We start from the raw sequence: 25,588 nt of genomic DNA, 5'->3' as shown, positions 1-25,588 counted from the left end.
ATTTGAAATTAACAAAGTTTTACTATACGTTTTCAATGGTTTTCAGTGACGAACAGTTTTTCTTTCTGAATTCCTATTAAAAATAATTTAAAGAACATATTACAATTTTTTTTTAATTATGATCTTAACAATGAAAGACAGTGAAACCGTATTCAAGATATTTTAACTCACTTATCAATTGATCTTGGGTCTTCACTTCTCCCTGTTTGGCTGCAGGGAGAAGTCACTTATCCCTATACTTCTGAAGTGTGGTGACCCCTTTAACAAGGAATTTGTTTCTACGTATCCCTAAAGTGCATGAATACTGACATAAACCTTATGTCGTTTATAAAGGTCATTCGCTCTTCTATCTATTACATTCTAATTTAAATACATATAAAAAGCGAATTTCAAAATGATTAATAATTGTCCTACTTGTAAAAGGAGCACGTAGATCATTATGATTGCAATTAATGAACATTTAGACTACTAACAACACGGTAAGCAGACTGTATTTTAATTATGAGGAAAGGAAAAGTTGATAGTTGTTGGGGATGGATGATAGTTGCAGCCGCTGCATTAAACAGAATAGTAATATATGGGATATCACACTCAGCTGGTGTTGTTTATGTTGTCATTTTGGAAGTTTTTAACGAAGGGACTGGGATTACATCATGGATATCTTCCCTCATCACTGCCGTTTTATTTTTTACTTGTAAGTATTTGTCCAAACACTCATTTATTTTACACATGCCTTAAACCTACTCGTCTAGATGTTCGACTAAATCTCATACTAAAGCTCTTTCTACCATTTAATTAATTCAATATGGCCTTCGAAAATACTGTGAACAGGTTAACTGAATCCACGGTGTCAATCAGATATGGATTTTTTTAATGATCTACTCCAAAAAATTCTCGCTTTATCATTAGTTTCGCAACTTTATCAAAACTTCCATTGAAAAATACATATTTAGTGAAGAACCGCGTTGATTCCAACATTAAAATGAGTCAAGACGATACATTAAATGCTGTAATCGTAAATCGATAATTTATTAACAAAAACAACTAGCACTCATCGTCAACTTGAAAAGTGATAATATCTAAACTAAAAGTTTTGCTTCATAAATTAATCTTTTTCTTGATTATTACACATGCAGTTGAACTATTTAAAAATTTGGGTCTATGATAAATTGGACGATTTCAGCTTTTCAAAAGTCAACTTTCCCTCTTTGCAGAAACATACCATCTGCTCCATGGTGTGGCGTTCACATAGCTCAATTTCTCATTACATAGAAACTGCTCATGCACGGTTATGAGGAAAACGACCAAACAAAGAGGCGGAAGAACCTAACGGACACTAAATTTTATTAGTTGAAAAGAAGCTTATAATTGCATGGCAAAAAACAAAAAACGACGAAAAGACAAACAACAGTCTTCAAAACACTGAATGGAAAAATAAACTCTATATATCCGTTTAATGGCCTTATGTTAAAATGTAAAGACTACCAAAACAATATGTAATGTGAAAATGGTATATATATTTGACCTGCTAGTCAAATGTGTTTTGTTAAAATATACTTTTTCACTTTTTTGGTTCCTTTGGAAAATGTTGATTGTACTGTATATAGACCCCTCTACCAAGAAATTTGTTTTGCATGTGCACGTATAAAAACTCCGGTTTTTATCCAACGCAACCATAGGTTTGAACGTTGTTTTCAATTTAGATGTGTTTATATTATTTCGTTTGGGCTTGTTTTATATTTGCCTTCGGGTCTATATAATCCGTTCATCCTTTTTCGACTCTTCAAAATTCAAGAGTCTATTCTAAATTGAAGTAAATGATATGACCTTCCAAATACCGTTTCGATTCTTAACATCACTGAGGAGACATTAATTGTCGAAATCCTGATATGGTGTACCAATTTTTGCACCTCATGTTTGCGGTTTACCATTTTTCTTCGTAAGTTTATTGTTTCCTGTTTGGTATTAAATTAATAATTAGGATCCATTTAATTACATCTGGTGAACCATTTATTTGGCAATCACCATGGCAGTCCTCAGGGTTTAAGAACATCCGTTAATTGACTTGCTTGTCAAATGCGTTTGGTAAAGTATACTTTTTCAACTTTTTTGGTCTTTTGGAAAATGTTGCTTTGCTGCATTTATATCGGTTGTGTTTGCATTTTGTATAACGATGTATTCCAATGATATCAGAACTAGGGATTATTTTATTTTTATCAACATTTGTAGCTCTCTCAATTTGCATAAAAAAAACCACTTCCATTTTAACGCAAATATTCTGTTTTGGGGATTTTAATGTAACAAAATTATGGGGTCAAATGTCTACTCATTCGAAAATCGGAGAACTGATTTGTGTCAAGTCAAAGACTATTAATCCTAAAGAGTTTGTTCTTGATTCAAAAGGTTTTCTATACCTTAGAAAGGAGACTTAACAAGGAATATTGAATATTTTAGTGTACTAGATAAACAAAATAACCATATCAAATATAACATAATATATATAAATTTACTAACGACATTTTATCACGTCTTAGATTGTGGTTTACCATCTGCGTCGTCTGATCTTCTAAGTACCGAACGTGACCTATTCCCGAACATAACTGTTTTGCCGAGGGCGATTTAGCTGTATTTGGCAAAACTTATTAGAATTTCTGGTCCTCAATGCTTTTCAACTTCGTACTTTATTTGGCCATTTTAACATTTATTTATTCGAACGTCACTGATGAGTCTTTTGTAGAAGAAACGCGCTTCTGGTGCAAATACAAAGTTTCAATCCTGGTATCTATGATTAGTTTATTTATTCGTCTTGCTTTACGACGAGTCTCGGTATTAATATATCCAACATTCATGTATTTAGTTATAATGTTTCTTTTGTCCGTTTGGATATTTTGTTTTGTCTTATGTTCGCTGTTGGAGACGACGTGGTTCGGTATTTGTATATACCGTTTTCGGGCATTTTGTTATAACTTTCATATACGTTTGGGTCCATAGTTATTTTATTTTTATTTTCTATATGTATGTCAAAGTTAAGATAAAAAAAGTCTTTAAAAAATGTGTTCTTTGTTAGATATTTAAATTCGGTTTACATATCAGGGATGGAATCGATTATTTTAAAATGTAATCAATTAAATAACAATTGCTTTACCAATCAAATGTAACGTTATTAATTACATTACAATTACAAATTTATTCAAATATAATCATTATTTCTTTGGATTACTTACGATTTCATTGTATACTGTGATATTAAAGATTTTTTACAGACTTTTGTATCCTCACAAAAAGCTATTTTTTGTGACAATTTTTTTTTATCTATTTAATATTTTCATGTTATTAAAACATTTAGAATATAAGCAGTGTAAGATGTGTATTGTTTGATGCATAGACACGTATCCTATCTATGTAAAAGAAATAACATTGTTTTCATATATTTAACATAATCGATTACAGCTGATTACGATTACTGATTGTCTGTTATCTATACTCACGAAATCCACGAAAGTAGTATCCCACAAAATATTAATGCATTTACAGTAGTATACGAGAGTATACAAGAGTGTGATTTAACATGATATATTTGAGTTGTATGAAAATGTGCTAACGTTTATGTTCGTCAAGTCTGGTGTACATTTTTACTTTTTATGAGGGTATGAATGCCATTTACTGTCAGGCGTCAAACGGTCATTTCGGCTACCGTTAGCGTTAAATTGGTTAAAATCTTACCGTGATTCGTCAAAATATCCTTATTGTGATTCGTCAGGGGTCCCAAATAATTATTGTTACCGTAAATTTTTTTTAATTTTTGTTTTGCGTGATTCGTCAGAATCAGCCGATTTTTTAAAGTCTAAATGAAAGTGTACATTTTATCGTCATGCACCAAACATTACCGTTAACGTCATTTGGCGATAATGTTTACCGTTTTCGTCATGAATGTATTCCCATTACGACCCTCTTTTATTATCATGGCATTCAGAAGTTCAAATTCAAATAACGAAAACAGTTTTTTACCTTTTTAAAACACTTCAAAGAAAGTTCCATTTTATGTTCGCAATTTATCTGCTAACTCACTTGTCTGGACAGTGTCTCAAACGTTCTAGGCGAACGTTTTATTATGTAAATTGTCCTATGATCTTATCGCAGACAATTATTCTAAAGTACTTAATTTCAGTTTTAGGTTAGATTTGACTCGATGAAAGCTTATGTTAAAATCTCATCGAGTAGGAACACGACCAGATTGCAATTATCTATTATTTCAAATTATCCAGAACAATTACTCATACTGTGGATTCATTTATTTCGTGGGTATCAATTTTCGTGGATTCAGTAAACATTGCATTTTCGTGGATATTTAATTTCGTTGTTTAGCCTAAGTCTGCTTCCTAGCCTATAGAACATTTGTATTTCGATGAACATTTGAATTCGTGGTTCGCCTTTACCCACGAAATCAACGAAAATTAATATACCACGAACAATAATGAATCCACAGTACATTTATTTTGGTCAGATTATAAGAAAGATTCACTTTGTGGAATGACAAAACTGCTCATTTGCAAACTTCCAAAAACAAGGATAGGATTGTGAATTTGTTTCTTTATCTCGTTCAAGTAATGATTGTCTCCGGAAAACACAGGAACCTGTTTCGAATCCCCCAAGAAGGACGTAAAGAACGACTCTTAGAAGACATATTGTTAGGTTAATTCTTTCTATTACAAAATCTAAAAAATATATTGCCTGCGGCTGATAAGGACATTTTTAGATGAAATATCAGCATGATAAAACATACACTTATAGTTTGTTTTTCATTAAAAATAAAATTAGATGTGACATTATGTCATTAACATTTGTTATATTTAAAATTATCTAACAAGGATGTTCTTATTATGTAACTGGTCAAGGATATTCTTATGACATTCTGTGAGCTATCTTAAAGCTAGAACATCAAAGTTCGTTCAGCTGACTAAGTTTGTTCATTTAAGGTATACAAAGGATGTGACCTCCGCCTATTAATTTAAGTTTGTGTTGAGTATAATTAAATTAAAGGCACCACCATAACAGTAAAAAATGCTTATATATTTCTGATTTATTGAGAAAGCCAAGGATCTGACATAACGCAAGCTATTTTAAAGCTAGTACATCTAAGTTTATTAACCCGACTTAGTTTGTTAAATTAAGCTAAACGAATAATTTGACCTCGGCCTATCTATTTACCTAATTTCTAGAACACACTTCATAAATAGGTAGCTGAAATTATTGAGCAACCAATTATGTGTAATTGTTCGACTTGGTTAGACGAAGTTTGAATTGACTAATTGACTGATGTCTGTTCACAATTGGTATAAGTTTTAAATTCATCTTTGATTGTTGCTTATTATTTTTTTAGTTGACTGGGGTCTGAAAACCCTCCTAATAGTTAATAATATGTGACTCCACATAACTACAACACCGAAAACCTGCCGGCTACCAATCAGTTGATATTAAAATTTCGATTTTGTAGATAATATACTAGTATATAATTTAATTCCTTGTTTGTATACTGGAAAATATTGACCACAAGGTTAGGACGAGTTGTGAGATAATGTTGAGAATAACACTTGACGACATGACTTGATTCTGTTTCGGCTGTTTTCCGGTTTTTTTCAGAATTGTTGATGTTTAGCAATAACAATGAATCGATAATTGTTTTTATTTAGTACAGATACTAAATAGTGCAATATTTCCAATAATTTGTTTAGACTTTATAGAGGTTTTTTATGGTCTACGTTGCATGTCGATGCCACTACTGGTGGAGGTTTCCTCCTCAATGGTACATCACCAACCCAGGAGTCAGCATTTTTGTGTTGACATGAATTATCATTGATATAGACATACTGATAAATCAACTGTTGACCAATTTTTTTTCGAAATACTATCCAAGAATAAAATAACCTTAGCTGTATATGGAAAAACCTTTCGGAATTCTGTTTTTCTTCAGTGTTCTTGAACTTTGTACTTTATTCGGCATTTACACTTTTTTTTTATTCGAGCGTCACTTATGAGTCACTGATGAGTCTGGCGTACCAAAAAATAAGCCTGGTAACTATTATAGGTTTTAACGAAAACAAATCGATTACAGGTTTTGGTCGGGTTTAAGCATGTTTGTGAGAGCTCAACCCTTCTCAAAACCTGAGACACTATTTTTACAACACAACAAGAGATATATGTAAATAAACTGTTGACACAGAGATTTGTCTTGCTTGTCGGCATAAAATTCAGAAAATGACAATCTGACAAACAGTATCAGATTAATAAATTCAAAGTCGCTGGACCAACTAGTGGACAGGGCCTCAAAATGGTTGACAAACTGAGATGTACAGACAGCAATGTAACATTATAGAAAATAATGTTGTCTGTTGTAAGTAGTAACTATCAATCTAACTTAAGCAGAAAAACTTAACATTAAAAATAGTTAAATATATGAAAGTTACTGGACCATGACCTAGGGGACAGGGCCCTTATATAGTTGTCAAACTGATATGTAATGATAGCAATACAACTTTATACAAAATATCATTGATCTATCACAAATAGTTCCTGTCAATTCAACTTAAGAAGGAACATAACATTGAACATTGTTAATTAATTCAAAGTCACAGGACCATGGCCTAGGGGACGGGGCCTCAAAATAGTAGTCAAACTGATATGTACTGATAGCAATGCCATTTACTTAACAAACTAACTTAAGGTTTATGTACCCTTCTGTAGCCATTTTTGTACGAACTTTTCAAACTTCAATTGTATCAAAACTACAGATGTAATGAATAATAGAGATAGGCCATTTTGTACATATTCTAAGGGGAAACTTGATGCAAAGCATTATTATTTACTGTTCCATTGCATTTAATAGAAAAAGAGGACTTTGTGGCAAATAAATCAAGATTTTTATAGAAAATCCACAGTCTTTATCCTTGTACTCTCATATTTGGCAATTTGATGACTGATAGATATAGGATTATTGCATGCAGTGCTAGCATTGATTTCCTTAAAACAAGTTTATAAATGTAGTTATTGGTTAAGACAAGTACAAATATGGCAAAAATCAAGTACACCTTTTAGGGTGCGCTCGACTTTAGTGACTCAGCACGAGGTGTTTTGGAATTTACAGGTTACTTAGAACTTTTTGTAAAAAATAAACACTAGCACATCATAGAAAATCAAGTGAGTAATTTATGTTTCAAATTTTATAACAAAAATCTCTGTATTAAAGGCTGTGGATTTTCTATAAAAATCTTGATTTATTTGCCACAAAGTCCTCTTTTTCTATCAAATGCAATGAAACAGTAAAAAATAATGCTTTGCATCAAGTTTCCCCTTGGAACATGTACTAAATGGCCTATCTCTATTATTTATTATATCTTTAGTTTTGATACAACTGAGGTTTGAAAAATTCGTACAAAAATGGCTACAGAAGGGTACATAAACCTTAAGCAAAAAACTTATCAATTTTTTTGGCGACGGCAATGCCGGAAAAGCAATCCCTATCCCTATGTCTCGGAAAAATCGCAGGCGAGACAAAAATCAGTGTTAAAGGCCGTAACTCATCAGATTGGACGCTAACACAAGAACAAAGACAAAAGATTCAAGTACTGATCTACAAGGATTCGCAGAACAAAAACATAAACAATGTCATCCTACACTTATAATCGTTTAAAACGTACTAAATATCCAATACAACAAAAAGTAAAACAACGCAAATACCGAACTCCAAGGAAATTCAAAACGGAAAGTCCCTTGACAATTGGCAAAATCAAAAGCTCAAAAACATCAAACAAATGGAAAACAACTGTCATATTCCTGACTTAATCCATCATTTTCTACATAAGGAAATACCTGTACCAAGTCAGGAATATTGTAGATTGCAACTCGCGGAAGATAATCATTCACCTATTAAGATCATTTACCATAGTTATTCTTTTAGAAATGTAATATTTTTTCCGAACAGAATCTTGTTTTAAAGTCATATGAAACTTCAAATCTAAAAATAAAGTTTAATATGTTTTTTATACTTGAAATTGTTGGATGGCTAAGTTTTATTGTCTAATGCTTAGTCCGTTGCTGTGTGTGTTACATTTTAATGTTGTGTCGTTGTTCTCCTCTTATATTTAATGCGTTTCCCTCAGTTTTAGTTTATTACCCCGATTTTGTTTTTTGTCCATAGATTTACGAGTTTTGACCAGCGGTATATTACTGTTGCCTTTATTTACTATAAAACAAGGGGACATACACTTTCTTGTACGAAAACATCCTTTATATTATCAAAATCTTCATTAATATGCAGCTATTGAATTATTGTCTGCCCGTACAGTAATTCGTCGATATTTTCCCGTATTCAGTGACCTTTACTACGAAACCTTTCGTTAGGACTTCGGCCACCAAACAATGCAAGTGTGAGGGGAAAACCGTGATGAAAGAATGTAAACAAACTTGTACTGGAAGGTAAACAATAATAACTGACGTGCTTCAAGTGCTCTGTGTTGATTGTCTATCAATGTCACGATCCGGTAAACCTTTAAAAACTATTTGGATAATTGATGTTTATATAAAGGATTAACTCAGTTCAAGTCATAGATAGGGTTTCCCCTTATTTTGGGATATACGTCATCTATATTGCTGCTTTTGGATCAATAGCAGTGCCCCTTTTGTCATCAGATATGTTCATTACGTTTTGATTGGATTTTCATATTTTAAATTTTTGACTGAATTATATACTTATTAATGGATATTAATACATTATTCTGTGTGATCTAAGACTTTAAAACGAATTCAAGGTAACTGTCCCGTTTCTTCAATAACAAACGTTCCTTGTGGAATCAAAATGGCTTCAAGGAGGAAACCGGCAAGTCGTGTACAAACAGAAACATTAAACGACCAAAATCCTTCTAATTGGACTGCGTCTCAACTTAAGAACCCTCGGTAAAATAGGGATTAAGATTACCGGACATTTATCTAACAGTAGTTTAAGAAGACTGTTTTTGGACAATCAATCAAATGAAAATAGTTCCGCAAGGATTGATAAGTCCGATAATTCAGCTGAACGGAATACAGTTTCTGATGGAAGCTATTCGTTAAATGTAACTAATGTTAATATACGTGATCCTATTGACATAAATACTTCCGATCGCGATGTTCACTCAATTCCTATTTCAAACGTCCAAAAGGAGATTAATACGCCGTCTACATCATATGCGCATGCAATTCCCCAGCTTCTGCCCACTGCTTCATCTGCGCACGCAACCGTAAACAATAACAATCAACTTGTAAACATGCAAAACCTCTTAATGAATACAATTCAACTCTGCCAGCAATCTATGTAACAAATGAATAAACAAGGAGAGTAGATACAGCCAAGTTTCAATCTATCAACAGCTTTTGGACATGGTTCAACTTCACTAGGAATTACGCCGTCTTTTACTTCTACTATTCCCGTTTATTCTGCTAATTCCTTAACTCCAGGAAAATTCAGATTCCCAGCTTCCTCGTTTTCCGGTGTAGACATAGTTTCCCCCGAACTAAGGAACGATATCATTACAGGTAAAGATGTCAATCTTAATATGTTATTAATTACAAACTATAAAAACTCTACTATAAAAAAGAATAAGGAATCAGATGTAAGACTCCATAGAAATCTATCAATGGACGAATTTGTAATTGCCTTTGAGCGTTACAAACGTATTATGGGTACAGGTTTCCCTAACAGAAACGAGGAGTTAGATTTGATACCTGGCACACATTATTGAAACAGAAAACATCTGGCCAGACTGTTTTTATGAATATCACAAAATATTCTCAGCTAAATGTGCTGTCATGCTAATTCCGCACAACATCAAAATAGATTGGTCAAAAGGGGACTCAGATTTACGTAATATTGTATGTGCAGGTTCTAAGATCAACACATGTAGAAAGTGTCACTCAACAACTCACTCCACCGTTATATGTAGTGTACAGTAGCAAAATTTTCAGCCACAAGGAAATTCTACTTCATCCAGAAATACACCTGATTCTCTTGGCCGTGATGTTATTTTTGTAGATGGTTTACCCGTTTGCCACAATTTCAATGGATTTAAAGGTTGCACTAAACCTTATTGTAAATATGTTCATGCTTGTAAAACTTGTAAAAGTAAAACACATAGCAAAGTTGCTTGTCAAAACTACAGAGAAGGTTATCAACACAATGATCAAAACTCAGTTAAAGCAAACAGTAAATATGTACCTAAAAATGACTACCTTCTGATTTTAAAGCCTCTTCACCTATAAATTGTGACATAAGAAACCACCCCGATAAAAACTTTGTTAGCTTACTGTGTTAGATATGGTTTTGATATGTTAGTTTCTGACATTAATATTTCTACTTATGAATGTAAAAATGCTCTGTCGGCAGGTAAAATCCAGATTCAGTAACTGCTCTAATTCAAGATGAATTGGTTAAAGGCTTCATTCAGGGTCCTTTTTTACCCCCCCCCCTTTTCTGTTTATAGGGTTTGTCCAATCGGCAGAGCAGTACATGAATATTCTTTGAAGAAAAGACTTATATTGGATCTTTCCTTGCCTCACAACAGCTTTGATCATGATAGTGTGAATGATTTGATAGACAAAGATTGACGTTCACTTAGTGACATTAAAGTTGATGATGCAATCAATGCAATTCAAAATTATGGTTTATATAGCATTTGTTGTAAGGTAGATGTCTGCGATGCGTTTAAACAGTTGGATATTTTACCTACCCAATGGCATTTATTTTGTTTTAAATGGGATAATTTTTATTATCATTATGTAATAATTCCTTCCGGTTGTCGATCTAGTCCTAAGTTATTTGATATGTTGTCAAGAAGTATATGCTGGATAGCCAAACATAGTTATAACATTAATGTAATTTTTCATCTTTTAGATGATTTTTTAACAGTTGATAGGCCTACTGATTGTGGAGAAAAGAACAATGGCTTTACTTTCTTTAATTTTTAACAAATTGAGTATTCCTTTATCGAAGAAAAAGACTGTTGGTCCTTCTTGTGTGTTAGAATACTTAGGCATTGTATTAGACACTGTAAATATGCAAGCTAGATTGCCTCAAGACAAAGTGAAAAGAATTACAGATTTTATAATGTTAATTTTAAGTAAAAAGTCCTGGACTAGGAAAGAACTTGAACAGTTGCTTAGACATTTAAATTTAGCAACTACAGTTATTCTTCTAGGACGCTCTTTTGTTAGTTATTTGTACAAGTTAATGTCATCTGTCAAATAGAGTTTTTATCATGTCCATTTAAACAAAGAGTGCAAAGCTGATTTATACATGTGGTTATCGTTTTTGAAAAATTGGAATGGCATCAATTTCTTTTATGAAAAAACTTTTAACTAAAGCAGCAGATATGATGCTTTATACAGATGCGTCCTTTTTGATAAGATTTGGTGGATATAATCAACATAAATGGTTTTGTGACCGTTGGTCCGACAATTTACCATGCAAATCCGACTTTGCCGCTTCTATGGCCTTTTTGGAACTTTATCCTATAGTTGTTGCAGCTGTTCTATGGGTTAAGGTGGGGTGTGGAAAAAGGATTCTTTTTTATTGTTACAATTTAGCAACAGTCCACATTATTGCTAAAGGTTGATCGAAAGAAACAAACATTATGAAATTAATGCGTAAACTTACAATGTGTGCTGCAACTTATAACTTTGCTGTTTATAGTTAACATTTACCGGGAAAATCTAATGAAATTGCTGATGCATTGTCTCGTTAACAGATGAACAAGTTCAGACTTTTAGCGCCTCAAGCAGAAACAACAGACACTCCTTGCCCATAGCTTTCAGACATTCTCTGAGATATTCTGGAAATATTCAGTAGCAGATAGTACAAGATCGCATTATACTATAGGTTTTGATTTATATAAGAAGTTCTCCTTACTGCAGAGATCATTCTGGACTTCAAATGAAATGCCGCCTGTTTCAGAAACTTTGTTAATAGGATTTAACTGTATTTATGTGGTATAAGATATTATTACTTGCAACATACAGGATTTAGTCCTTTAGAAAAATATGGCAAGCCATTTTTATGTTTACAAACAATTTTAAATGGTTTTAAAAAGAAGCAGAATTTTGTGTTATAAGGCCTAGATTGCCAATTACTATGTCTGTGTTGTATAAAATGGTTATGCAATTAAGAAGCAATTTTTTCACTCTTTTTAACAATGTTATGTTAGAAGCAGCTTGTGTTGTAGCTTTTTTTGCTTTTTTGCGTTCTGGAGAGTTCACTATACTTAGCAACTTTGACTCGGAAACACATTTGTGTGTTGGTGATTTAGCAATTTTTGAAGATCATATTTTGTTACATTCGAAAAAATCTAAAACAGATCCTTTCAGACAGGATGTTACTATACCCTTAAACAAAAGTGGACACATTATTTTTCCTTGCTTTGCTATTAAATATTATTTGTCTCTTCGAAAGAAAATGTCAAGTATTACATCTGATGCTCTGTTTGTCTCTGATGAGACAATTTTTTATCAAACAGTCAAAATTATTTTAGACAATTTAGGTCTTGAAAGCAAAAAATATAATGGACATTCTTTCAGAATTGGAGCAGCAACAAAAGCACAGGAAGTAAGATTAGAAGACCACTTGGTTAAATCTTTAGGCAGGTGGTCATCAGATTGTTATATTAGGTATATTCATACCAGCCCTAAAGTAATTCAACAAGCTCAAAATCAGTTAGTTTCATCATTTTCCTTGTCTTAAACTATTGTACTGGCAATAAAAGGAGAAATAAACCTGGGGATACAGCTGCTTCGCATCTTTATTAGTACTTTTCGATAAAATTGTATACTTCTATCATCAAATTTCGATCTCTGTCAACTTTTAGGATGAATATGAACGGCAACAAACTCGAATGTTAATTAGCTTGACATCAATGATCACTAAAGGAAATATAATTTGTCGATAATACGTTATAGATTCGGAATAACTATAAAAAAAACAACCTGCAAAACAGAAATTAGTTTAGTATATATGCACGCATTGGTTTCATAATTTTGATAACATTAAAATTATATGGAACTCGTTTCATATGGCTTTGATGTATTTTCTTACAGGTCCATTATCCGGATACCTGATAGAAAAATTCGATGAAAGAAAGGTTGCCATTGCCGGAAGTTTGATTGCAGGTATCGGGTTGATGTCATCTGCTTTTGTCACTTCCGTTCCAGCTCTTATTCTAACATACGGCATAATTTCAGGTAATCAGATTATAGGCATACCAGAATTGTAGTAGACAAAAACACTGTACAAAACAATGAATTCAACAATAATATCCACTGGTTTTTTTCAGCTTTCTTCAACTTCGTATTTGGCCTTTTAACCTTTTAGTTCGTGCGCCACTGATGAGATAAAATGCTGTACCAAAGTCTAAGTCCAGTATCTTTGATGAGTTTTCATAGCATTAATGGAAGAGTTAAAAACTTTTATAATACTAGAACACACCCGTGATATCGCGGGTCCGTGACTGAATTAAAGTATATACATGTAACTATGCGTAAGCCTTATTTTAGTATTGGTATTGTCATCTGATAAAGTCATGCCGATTATAAGATACAGTTTTCTCTGCTTTCAAACTCTTTCTGTGTGAACCCGTCGACCTTGAACTTATCATGCTTATCAAGTATTGGTAATATTAATTATTTGGAAAACAAAAGGTCCTGGAATGGAGTATTTTTTAATCAACAGCAGTGTCCTATATTAGTTATAAATACGTTGAATTCTTTGATTCGCTGTTTTGCCCGCTAACAAATTGAAAACTGTACCTATACGCCTTATATAAGTCCAGATTTTTAGTATTCGTTTTGTTATCTTAGAAAGTCTTACTGATTAAAATACTAAAATAGGGAACAATTTGACAATGATTGAATTTAGTAGTGTCAACCCTTAGATTATGACCCGTGTATATAGCAAAATCCTAAATACACCGTTAAACTTTGGTGGTGCGCCTGTCAGATGCGGAACATACAGATAAGATAATAGATAACAGGTGAATATACTATTGGTATCGGTATCGGATTCGACCCGGAACTTGTTAATTATTGGCAATATTAATTATGTGGAAAACAAAAGGGTCTAGAGTGGTGTAATTTTAAATCTACACCATTATCATATATTAGCTATATATAAAGTTGAATTCTTTTATTTGTCGTTTTAACCCGATGACGGCTGACAAATTGACCTCGTAATTTTAGTATTATAGATATGTTGCACTAGTAAATGGTGGCAGCAAGACTTTCGTACAAGCCGAAAAGATATGGCCAAGCCAAACCGTCGGATTCCCCCACATGTAATAAAAGGTCGGCAGAAAAAATTATTTTCTTTATTTCGTTAAACATGTCCGCCCACGTGTGGATCCAAATTAGTTATACACGTCAAACTAATTTTAATTCATTCTTGTGTTTGAAAGTCTTATCATTTACACGTTGGGTTCGACACAAAACAGATCTCGATTTTAAAGAAGAAAATAAAACGTGTGCCCACGAGTCGAACATGTATCGTCTTATTAACAAAAATAACTTCAAACACTTCAAACGTTTTTGACCTAACCATCTTGTTATTGACGATGCTGACCGGTAATTTCGTTCGTCCTATTTGAAGTAAACAAAATGCATGGACTTTTAAAGTCTCAATTCTAACCCAGTCTGCAAATAATCACATTAAATGTACCAATTTTACTGCACGAGATGCGATAAGACTCGTATCACTTTCAATAATGACAGCTAGTCAGCTTTAATAATTTTCGTATCGAAATAAATTCATTGATGTAGGCGATTGCAAATGTACATTTGAGTAAAGGGCATATTTGCATACTCATATTACACCTAACATCATGACAGTGGTTACAAAGATGCTTGTCAATTTCAACTTTTTTTTTAATTAGGATTAAACAATCTGAATATGTGGTAGCCCCTTTTGATGTTTATAAAACATTGTCATTTATGCATGACAATGTCATTCAATGTGTTTAAGCATCACCGCTCTTCAACACTTTGTACATTGGATACCAATGACCGTTTGTCCTGCCTACTTAAATTGATTGACATCCGTATTTTGAATTTCATATCGGGACACTTTATTCTTTAGTTTTCTATGTTATGTCATGAGTGCTGTTGTTTTTTTGTCTTTTTCATTTTTAGCCATGGCGTTGTCAGTTTGTTTTAGATTTATGAGTTTGACTGTCCCTTTGGTATCTTTCGTCCCCCTTTTAAATGGATTCAAAATAAATCTATTAAACTAAAAATAATTTTCAGTAGAAAATCCAAATAAAGTACTTTTTCCATTCCATTTCAAAACAAGCAATGCATTTTCTAAGACATTTAGTCAAAACAAATTTTAAGATGCATCCTCTTCCAAAAAAGGTCAAAAATCTGTGCATAAGAAAGGAAATTTCAGCATGATATACTAAGTACCGATGTTTCAAAGATAATCAACTGTGAAAGATATTCTGGAGTCGTAAATTTTACGAGATCCATTGAATTCACTTAAATAATGTTATGAAACGCATTAAAGGAGTGATCAGGATGTGTATGACTGTAAGATTACATTGTACTTTGTTGAAAATATGGTGTATAAAGGGAAGTTCTCTTTTGTAATAAAAGTCAGTAAACCGTGCCTCTCTTTGCCAATTGAAATTTATACCTTTTCGCTACGTGCGTGAATATACTCTTGTAAAATGTGAATTTTTACTAAAAACTCACGATATCTTTTATGAACAAAAATGTGATAGATAAAAAAAAATACCGTTTTCGTTGGATATTCTAAAAAAATCTTCGGTGCAAAAAGATGCAGACAATTTCCCCTGTATTTTTTTAACTTGCAAGCTAAGTATCTAAAATTTTGCATCGCTTACCAAATCTAATTAGTTCGAATCCGAAAGACATTACATTAAAAGCCTTCTTTATCTTGGTGAATTGGTAATAATTATGTACTTTCGAATAATTCTTTGAATAAAAAAAGTCTGTGGTATAATTTACAACTCAAAAAAATATGTTTGACTCGCATTATTTATCATGAGATTGTAATTTAGTGGTTTTCGTTCGTTGCTGTGTATCATATTTGTTACTCATTTGTTGTTTCGTGTATAAATCAGGTTTTTGTATTCTCGTTGGGAATGCTTTACATTTTTTTTTTATGTCTGGGACTTTTATGGCTTGCTTATTGCGGTATAGGTTTTGCTTATTGATGAAGGCCGTACAATGACCTATAATTATAACGCCTACGTTTTTTATCTGATATTTTTACATTGAATGCAAACGTTGAATGCAAAATAAAGGCAACAGTAGTATACAGCTGTTCAAAACTCATAAATCCATGGACAAAAAACAAAATCGGGGTAACAAACTAAAACCGAGGGAAACGCATTAAATATAAGAGGAGAACAACGACACAACACTAAAATGTAACACACACAGAAACGGACAAGCATCAGACAAAATCCCACGAGAATAACAAATATAACATCAAAACCAAATACATGAATTTGGGATAGACAAATACCGTGACACGCCTTATCGCAATGTGAAATTACACTCAAAAATAAGAGAAAACAAACGACGCAACGTTAAAATGTAACACACAGAAAGTTGTACAGCACTGAAGATCAAAAGTTGAAAAAGGCTGTGTCAAATACGGCTATGTTTTTATGCTTTGGATAAGAACATCCTTATTATTTAGAACAATTAATGCTATTGCAAACAGTAAATTTTATCAAATGAATATAACAGATATACATAATGAAACTGAAGTATTAACTCATTACAGAAAACTATACGAACCTACGAAGTCTTGTATTATAGGACTAGGGGTGGAGTGATTATTTTTTTTTTATAAAACAATAAAATATACATAATTCAGTTGAAATGACATTACATTTCTACATAGATAATTTTTTTTAAATGATACATACATTGTTCCTCGTACCCTTAAATCGTGATTTCTCTGTCGACCCTACATTGTTTAAGTCGTTGCGACTTTATCCACCAGCAACATATGTCCATAAAACAAAACTCCGGGTAAACAGGAGACCTTCTTGCTTTAAGAAGGTTCACATTGTTTTATTGTGAGCTAAAGCTAGTTTCGACCTTGGTGTCGTATGTTTTTGAATTACTTCGTTGATCAATTTATCACTACAAAGTATTTGCAAAATCTTTGTGTCCGTGAAAACTTAGAGTTGTTTAAATTTCAAATTTCATCAAGGTCTCTTCTGTTGGACTGTCTGGACTTCAAAGTCGACATGATAAGAGGTGAATGTATTCAGGTTAATTTAAGTTCTGTGGTACAATGGGTAAATGTCTGGTTAATATATATCTTATCTTTGATGTGCAGCATTAGCATCCCTATAAAGTAAGACAGTCCGTGAGTGACCCATAACATACGATATTGTATGAATTTCATTGGCGACTTTCTAGCGAAATCCGGACTATATATATATATGTATATATGTATACTATATCAATTAACGTGTCTGAAGACGAATTTGTGTAAAATAATTTTGTTTGATTTTATTCTCTGAAAATTTAAATAAACTGAAATCTTGAACAGATCTTTTCGGGACGTCGAGTTGGGCCTAATTTTTGTGTGTGTGTAAATTCGGGATTTTCACTTATTGGGACTCGGGAATCAGTTATTAATTTTTCGGGATTCGGCATAAAATGCTTTATTTTTTCGGGATTTCGGTATTCAGCTTTTGTTTGTGTTTTTTTTTATGGAAATTCCGGATCATGATATTCCTCATACCCTCTCTCAATCTCTTCAGCAGGCAATGTTGAGGGGAAAGGGAAATTATCCTGACTGTTTGAGAATTTAAATTTGTTAACTATTTGCAATTCTAATACAATCACAAGACCTGCAAATTTTTGTATTTCTTTATGTGGAATGACTACAAAAAGGGGATGTATACGACTTCCCAGACTGAATCTACGATTCATGTTCGTTACTAAACACTTTTAATACCGAAACAATTAGAGATATCAATATATTTTTTTTTTCAAATATCGAATACTGGTTTCCAACTAAATGTTTGAGTATATCTGGAATATTTTCCCTCATATTCACAGCTATCTGAAGTTAGTTCATAGTTACCTGTCGGCTAGACAGGATCGGGTCAGGACTCCAGGCTAAGCAGGACCTCAGTTTAATATAGGTGTGGCAATCCATCACCTTTGTACGATCAACTGTCCTTTATGATCAACATTGGTGGGATTGTAGTCGAAATAATGTAATTTATATAATGACATTGTAATAGTTTTAGGACACAGTTTCATCAACATCAAAAGATAATGTACTTTATTGTGGAAGCTGTGGACTACTGGTTCAAAATAAAATTGATTTCTACAAGTTACTTTGTAACCACTGTCATGATGTTGGGTATATCATATTATAATGAGATAAAACCTTTCATTTTTATATCAGATGTCTTAAAGTTTGACTGTTCACAATTGCTAAAAGTTGCAATGTGTTACAATCTTTTTTAATAAACGATAGATTTGTTATTATTATTATGAGTAAACGCTAATTTTTTTTATTTTTCGTTCGAATTCGCATGAAATTATTTTTTTTTTTATCTCTATTTATGGAGATTTTTTTTTTTTTTTTTTAATAATGAGAGATACCTGTTCGTGCAGCCACGATCAAATACAAATTAAGCGTCTCTTCAATCGCAATGATATAAGGTCTCGTGTTGTTTCAACTTTTATTACAAACATTATTTTGTCTTGGTGGTAATGGGTTCTTAAAATTTGGTCATATCGTATATCTGTTCATTTTAATGGCGTACTCTAGTGACATGATATAATCGCCACAAAAAAAACTCTCTGGAAGTTTAAATATTATTCTTCCGGATGGTTCGACAGTAAAACAAATCGCTTAAGGAAATAAATCTAGTCCCATAGATAAAAACATTGACAGAAAGAATACAAAATGCCCCTGATCTGTTATTGCAGCGGTAACATAACGTAACAATGTCACCATACGGCATATTAGCTTGCGTTCATGGATCTTAACGAGGTTAAAAACGCGGAATTACTAACCTTCCTATATCTTGAAAACAAAAACTTCGATTATCTTTATTGTTACGATATAAAGTTAATGTTTGAAATATTACACAGTTCTTTTCAAGTTTAAGGTACTTGTTGAAACAGTTAAATGTTTGACTATGCACTAAAATTTTATTGCAAATTAAATTGGGTTTCTTGAACAATTAAGGGGGTTCGCGGGTCTAAATCATTTATATAGGATTTCTCTATATTTTTCTATAAATGAACTTTATCTTATAGTTAATAGAAAAATAAAATAAAAAAGTGGGGTCACCGTTCATTTGCGCTCACAATATGCTTTCGAAAGAAGCATACATTTTGGTAAAGGCGGTTTTTTTCTGTTGAAGTAATAGGAGAAATAAAGGTAATATCGAAATAAAAAAAAGAAATTTATTACAGAAATCGCGATAATTGTACAATAATTTAGTTTAAGTACAGCTTATATGGAAATTATATTAAAAAAGATAGGTCACCGATGAGTTGAAAAAGATATTCAATTTTAGAGCCCAAAAATGGCATTTTTCCACCACTTTTTCAATGATGTATACATTTTGAAAGTCATCTGGGGCCAACACGAATTGATTGTTTTGAATGATTTTTGTACCATATGATAAAGTAACAACTACAAAAGGAAATAAATAAAATTTGTAATGAGAAAACAAATGTTTGATTTTTTCCTTAATTTTTTATACCCTCGAGCCTCCTTAATTAAATTTTTAGCTCACCTTTCCAAAAGGAAATGTGAGCTTTTGCCATCACTTGGCGTCCGTCGTCGTCGTCGTCGTAAACTATTTCAAAGATCTTCTCCTCTGAAACTACTGAACCAATTCAAACCAAACTTCATCTGATTGATTCCTAGGGTATCTAGAATAAAGTTTGTGTTTTAATTCCCATTTCATCTAAAAACATGGCTGCCATGGCTAAAAATAGAACATAGGGGTAAAATGCAGTTTTAAGCTTATAACTCAAAAACCAAAGCATTTAGAGCAAATCTGACATCAGTGAAATTGTTTATCAGGTCAAGATTTATCTGCCCTGAAATTTTCAGATTAATCGGACAACCCGTTGTTAGGTTGCTGCCCCTGAATTGGTAATTTTAAGGAAATTTTGCTGTTTTTGGTTATTATCATGAATATTATTATAGATAGAGATAAACTGTAAAAAGCAAAAATGTTCAGCAAAGTAAGATTTACAAATAAGACAACATGACCGAAATGGTCAGTTGACCCCTTTAGGAGTTATGGCCCTTTATAGTCAAGTTTTAACCATTTTCCGTAAATCTTAGTTATCTTTTACAAAAATCTTCTCCTCTGAAACTACTGGGCCAAATTGAACCAAGCTTGGCAACAATTATCATTGGGATATATAGTTTAAAAATTGTGTTCGATGACTTGGCCAACCAACCAAGATGGCCACCATGGCTAAAAATAAAACATATGGGTAAAATCAGTTTTTGGCTTATAACTCAAAAACCAAAGCATTTAGAGCAAATCTGACATGAGGTTAAATGGTTTATCAGGTCAAGATCTATCTGCACTGAAATTTTCAGATGAATCAGACAACCGATTGTTAGGTTGCTGCCTCTGAATTGGTTATTTTAAGGAAATTATGCTGTTTTTGGTTATTATCATGAATATTTTTATAGATAGAGATAAACTGTAAACAGCAAAAATGTTCAGCAAAGTAAGATTTACAAATAAGTCAACATGACCGAAATGGTCAGTTGACCCCTTTAGGAGTTATGGCCCTTTATAGTCAATTTTTAACCATTTACCGTAAATCTTAGTTATCTTTTACAAAAATCTTCTCCTCTGAAACTACTGGGCCAAATTTAACCAAACATGGCCAAAATTATTATTAGGGTAACTAGTTTAAAAAATTGTGTCCGGTGACCCGGCTAACCAACCAAGATGGCCGCCATGGCTAAAAATAGAACATAGGGTTAAAATGCAGTTTTTAGCTTATAACTCACAAACCAAAGCATTTAGAGCAAATCTGACATGGGCTAAAATTGTTTATCAGGTCAAGATCTATCTGCCCTGAAATTTTCAGATGAATCGGACAACCCTTTGTTGGGTTGCCGCCCCTGAGTTGGTAATTTTAAGGAAATTTTGCTGTTTTTGATTATTATCTTGAATATTATTATAGATGTAGATAAACTGTAAACAGCAATAATGTAATGCTTGGGGTATACAATGTTTTTTTATACTTTCATCATAAATTATATTATGAACAGGAGACAAACGAGACATTTCAGTGTGTCCACTCTTGTTTTTGCTTTTAAAGAAGATATGGCAGAATCGAAGAACCATTTATATAAATTGAAAACCCAAAATAATCATTCATGGAAGATTTAAGCAAAAAATTTAAGGTGAGCGATTCAGGCTCTTGAGAGCCTCTTGTTAATGAGTCTAATGTATATTTACAGGTGTAGGGTGTGGGCTAGCATTTATGCCAGGAAGTGTTGCGGTGGCTAAATACTTCACAAACCATCGACACTTAGCATTGGCAATAGCATCTTCTGGTGGTGGAATTGGTAGTTTTGCATTCCCACCATTTATTCAAATGTTAAATGAATATTATACATGGCGTGGCATGTTTTTGATTCTTGGAGGAATAACTCTCAATATATGTGTATTTGGATTAATTCTCCGCCCATTGGCAAAGGTCAGCCCGAAGAAAAATCAACAAAAATCGAAAAATAATAAGTTACAACAAAGCTATGATAGAAAAAATCTGAAAACTAAAATGATGAACGAAGAAAGAGTTAGATTCTTCGATAGACATTCTTATTTGAAAATTGTATCATTTTACGTCCTGATGGCCAATAGTTTTATGTATCAATTTGGTGCATCTATTATATTAGGTCACCTGCAAGCTTATGCTGTTTATCATCTAGGATTTACTACGCAAAATGCCGCAATATTGTATACAATTTCCGGTGTGATGGTTCTTGTTTTCAAACTTCTACATGGTGTATTTGCAAATATAAGCCATGTTCAAATATTTCGGCCTATTTATCAATACATATTTTTCTATGCAATAGGTGGAATAGCAACAATATTTTTGACTTTTGATTCCCAATACGGTGTTTACTTTTCCAGTGCGATATTTGGAATGAGTTATGCAGCATGTGGTGGTTCACTTATACCAGCTATTGTCATTGACATATCTGGCGTAGAATCATTTGGTGTTGCATATGGAATTGTGCTGTTATGTCTATCAATTGGACAGTTAGTTGGTGCTCCGATTGCAGGTAAGCGAGGTTTTGTTTTTATTTCGATAATAGACGGATGAGCGGAAAACGAACACAGACGAGAAATAATTATGCTCTCTCTTACTGCTATCGTAGGTTGGTGATGAACATAGCTACCTTAATATTTAAACCCCTTTGATAGAAATTAAAATATGATCTTGCAACAACAAAAACTTAAATTTGAAAATGTTTAGTTTCTTTTTAAATGACTGAAAGGCCCCGAAAAATGTGAACATTCAAACGAGACAACAAACGGTCTTGTTTGTAACAAAACAATTATGACAGGCATGCATCAATGGCAACCAGTGTACTTTGGGCTTTTGATTTTTTTTAAACATGACAAAATGTGGCGGAGTTGAGCATGTGTGTGAGCGTTTAACCATCCACTTACCTACAACAGGTGTTAAAAATAAAGCAAAGAAAAAACATGGCATTTAAATTAAAGTCATAATCAAAACATAAAAAAACATATCAACCAAAAAATAGCTTTTAGCTAGAGGTGTTCAGTAACAATCACAAGTATGTAAGGCTAAATTATACACTTGGAAGGAACCATACGTGCCAACGAACGCCCCAATTCGTATGGGAGTCTTCAGATTGCACTAGACTCAATATGATGAAAATCAATGAGACAGAAAGCACAAAATGTATCACGAAAACACAACGTTTTTAACACAAGATAAAACGAAAAGACAAGGTAAACTTCTGACGAGATATGGGGAGATAAAAAACAAACAATATTTAAGGAGGTAAACTAATTTAAACTCACTGAATCCTCAGTTTATTATTTTTATCTATGAAATAATAAAAAAAAATGCAAACAAATATTTTCCTTAATTGAACGTAGAAAAAAGCAATCCATTAAATCGCGTACTGAAGACCAAAACAACTATTTAAAGAAATACTATACAATTATACTATAGAAATTATGCAAGCATTTACTGACAGTAAGCTCAAAAACATATTTGTTAAATCATTTTTCACTATATGTCTAATAATAATTTTTGCAGGTCTTTTATATGAACACCAGAAAACGTATGATGCCGCCTTCATTCTAGCAGGAACAATGATGATAGCAAGTGCCTTAATAATGATATATCCTTTGAGAACTGATCTTAGTCCTTCAAAACTAAATAAACAAATTGAAATTAATATAGAAATCGATTTGAAAAACAATGAGAAGCGTACGGATTTTGATCCAATATCTGTATCTTCGTTTAGGGAAGCAGAACCAGTCTCCAACGTACAATAATAGACAGTGTACAGTGTGCAAGGACATATTCCCAGAGTTGAAAATGTTAACATCGACAACATTATTAGAGTGACAGTCTAAAATCATTAGAAATATGACCAAGATCTTCAAGTTTAGTGTCTAAACACGATATTACAGAAACAGCAATTCAGAAGTCTTCTTAGTCCATTTCGCCTGGAAGGTCTGAAACATATTCTGGTTTCTGTGAAACCACGGTTTTCCATTTTGTTCAAGGTACACTTTATATTTATTATTTGAACAAAAACTATGTAGTATGTCATGTTTACATACAAATTTAAGTAATTCTAACGAAAATCTCCTGATGTTTTGGACTCTTGTCGATTAGGAACAAGACGTTATAAGCGCCATTTCGAACTTCAAGTTTGTTGCTACACTCAACTAAAACATGCTTTGGAAAAAGAAAATAAATGCAATCAGCAGAACTATATTTTTGACTGATAGTTATGTATAGGTCCTCAATGCTCTTCAACTTCGTACTTTATAACTTTTTTGAATTCGAGCGTCACTGACGAGTCTTTTGTAGACGAAACGCGCGTTTGGCGTATATACAAAATTTAGTCCTGGTATCTATGATGAGTTTATTTATTATTTTCAATGTATTCTTATTCAACGGTTTTAAACCTTAATGACATATCATTCCAACCGTTTTTTGTGCTTCATTTTCTATACATAATAAAAAAAAAATACACAATCAGTGATTGAAAAGGAGATAAAAGGAAAACTAATGTGCATTATTAGTTTCCGGCTATCTTTCATAGTGCTCCTTTGTACATTTCTCATTTGAAATAACAGAAAACTTGCAATTCCTCGATTCAGTTCTCAAAGTCACATTGTCTGTCCTTTGTTTGATTTTGTTAACGCAATTTACTTATGTCAAACGAACTTCGATTCTAATTTTCTGAATTTCATAATCAACCTCTTATCAAATACCAGTTCTCTATATTCTGCTTTTAGTAATATAAGGTCAATAAACATATTTCAAAAATAAAATCGCGCGACATTAATTGACAAATCACAGTTTTGAAATATATGATATTATAATAATAAAGAGACCTGTTTACTAAATAAGTATTTATATCACGCATGTATCCTTGTAATATGTTATACGAGTTATATGATATGTATTATGACATTCTAACAAAAGTTTGGATGAGACATACCAACTAATATGTTTCTACAAAAAGCATTATATTTACAGATAAAAGGCTGATACAACTGAAAAAATTGTAATTGTATTTAATCGGTATGTGGTATCTGTTACCCTGCAAAATAGAAGAAATAGATACAATAGGGGTATTCAAACTAAGAAATCGAAATATACTGACAATGTTATAGCAAAAAAATTTAAAAGGATGTAAAGACAAACCATAGTACACAAAACACAAAAACGATGCAAAGAAAAACCATAGTACTCAAAACACAAAATAGAAAACTAAAGACTGAGCATCACCTACCCACCAACAGCCGGGGTGATCTCAAGAGCTCTGCAAAGGTAGGCAAAGGGTATAGATTCTGGGTACTGACGTTGTTTATCGTCTTAATAACGAGTTATTAGACGTGACTCTGTACTTATTTATCCTGCTATTGAGTTATTGTTCTAGGAAAATTTGTGTATTCTTGTCTTTCGTTTTTGCTAATGTGATGTGCCTATATGTCTTTGAGTGTTTCTTTGATACATCCCGTCATTTTGTTATTGTTCTATAATTTTTGCATTCTTGTCTTTCATTTTTATTGATGTGTTTTGTCTATAAGCCTTTTTTTGATTCTTTGATACATATGACGTGGCTCTGTACTTATACATCCCGTCATTGTGCTAAAGTAAATTTTTGTATTCTCGTCTTTCATTTTTTGCTAATGTGTTTTGTCTTTTTGCCTTTTTGTGCTTCTTTGTTACATATTTGTTTGATTTTATAGTTATTAAGATAATAACACAATGTTGACTGCTGTATCCATATTTTTTTACA

General features: G+C 32.5%; 1 protein-coding gene across 1 annotated transcript; it reads left to right on the top strand.

Annotated features, from left to right (window-relative positions):
* The first annotated feature begins 466 nt into the window (after positions 1–466).
* Positions 467–24,634, top strand: LOC139516860 (monocarboxylate transporter 12-like). Its single transcript, XM_071307221.1, has 4 exons — positions 467–694; positions 13,117–13,260; positions 21,524–22,351; positions 23,362–24,634. Exons 1-4 carry the CDS (start codon positions 502–504, stop codon positions 23,601–23,603), a joined length of 1,407 nt encoding a protein of 468 aa, XP_071163322.1. The 5' UTR covers positions 467–501; the 3' UTR covers positions 23,604–24,634.
* The last annotated feature ends 954 nt before the right edge of the window (positions 24,635–25,588 follow it).

Source organism: Mytilus edulis, chromosome 3 (assembly GCF_963676685.1).
Source record: "Mytilus edulis chromosome 3, xbMytEdul2.2, whole genome shotgun sequence".
Taxonomy (NCBI): Eukaryota; Metazoa; Mollusca; class Bivalvia; order Mytilida; family Mytilidae; genus Mytilus; species Mytilus edulis.
Note: the sequence above shows the minus strand (reverse complement) of the source record. Positions and strands in the feature narration are given on the sequence as shown.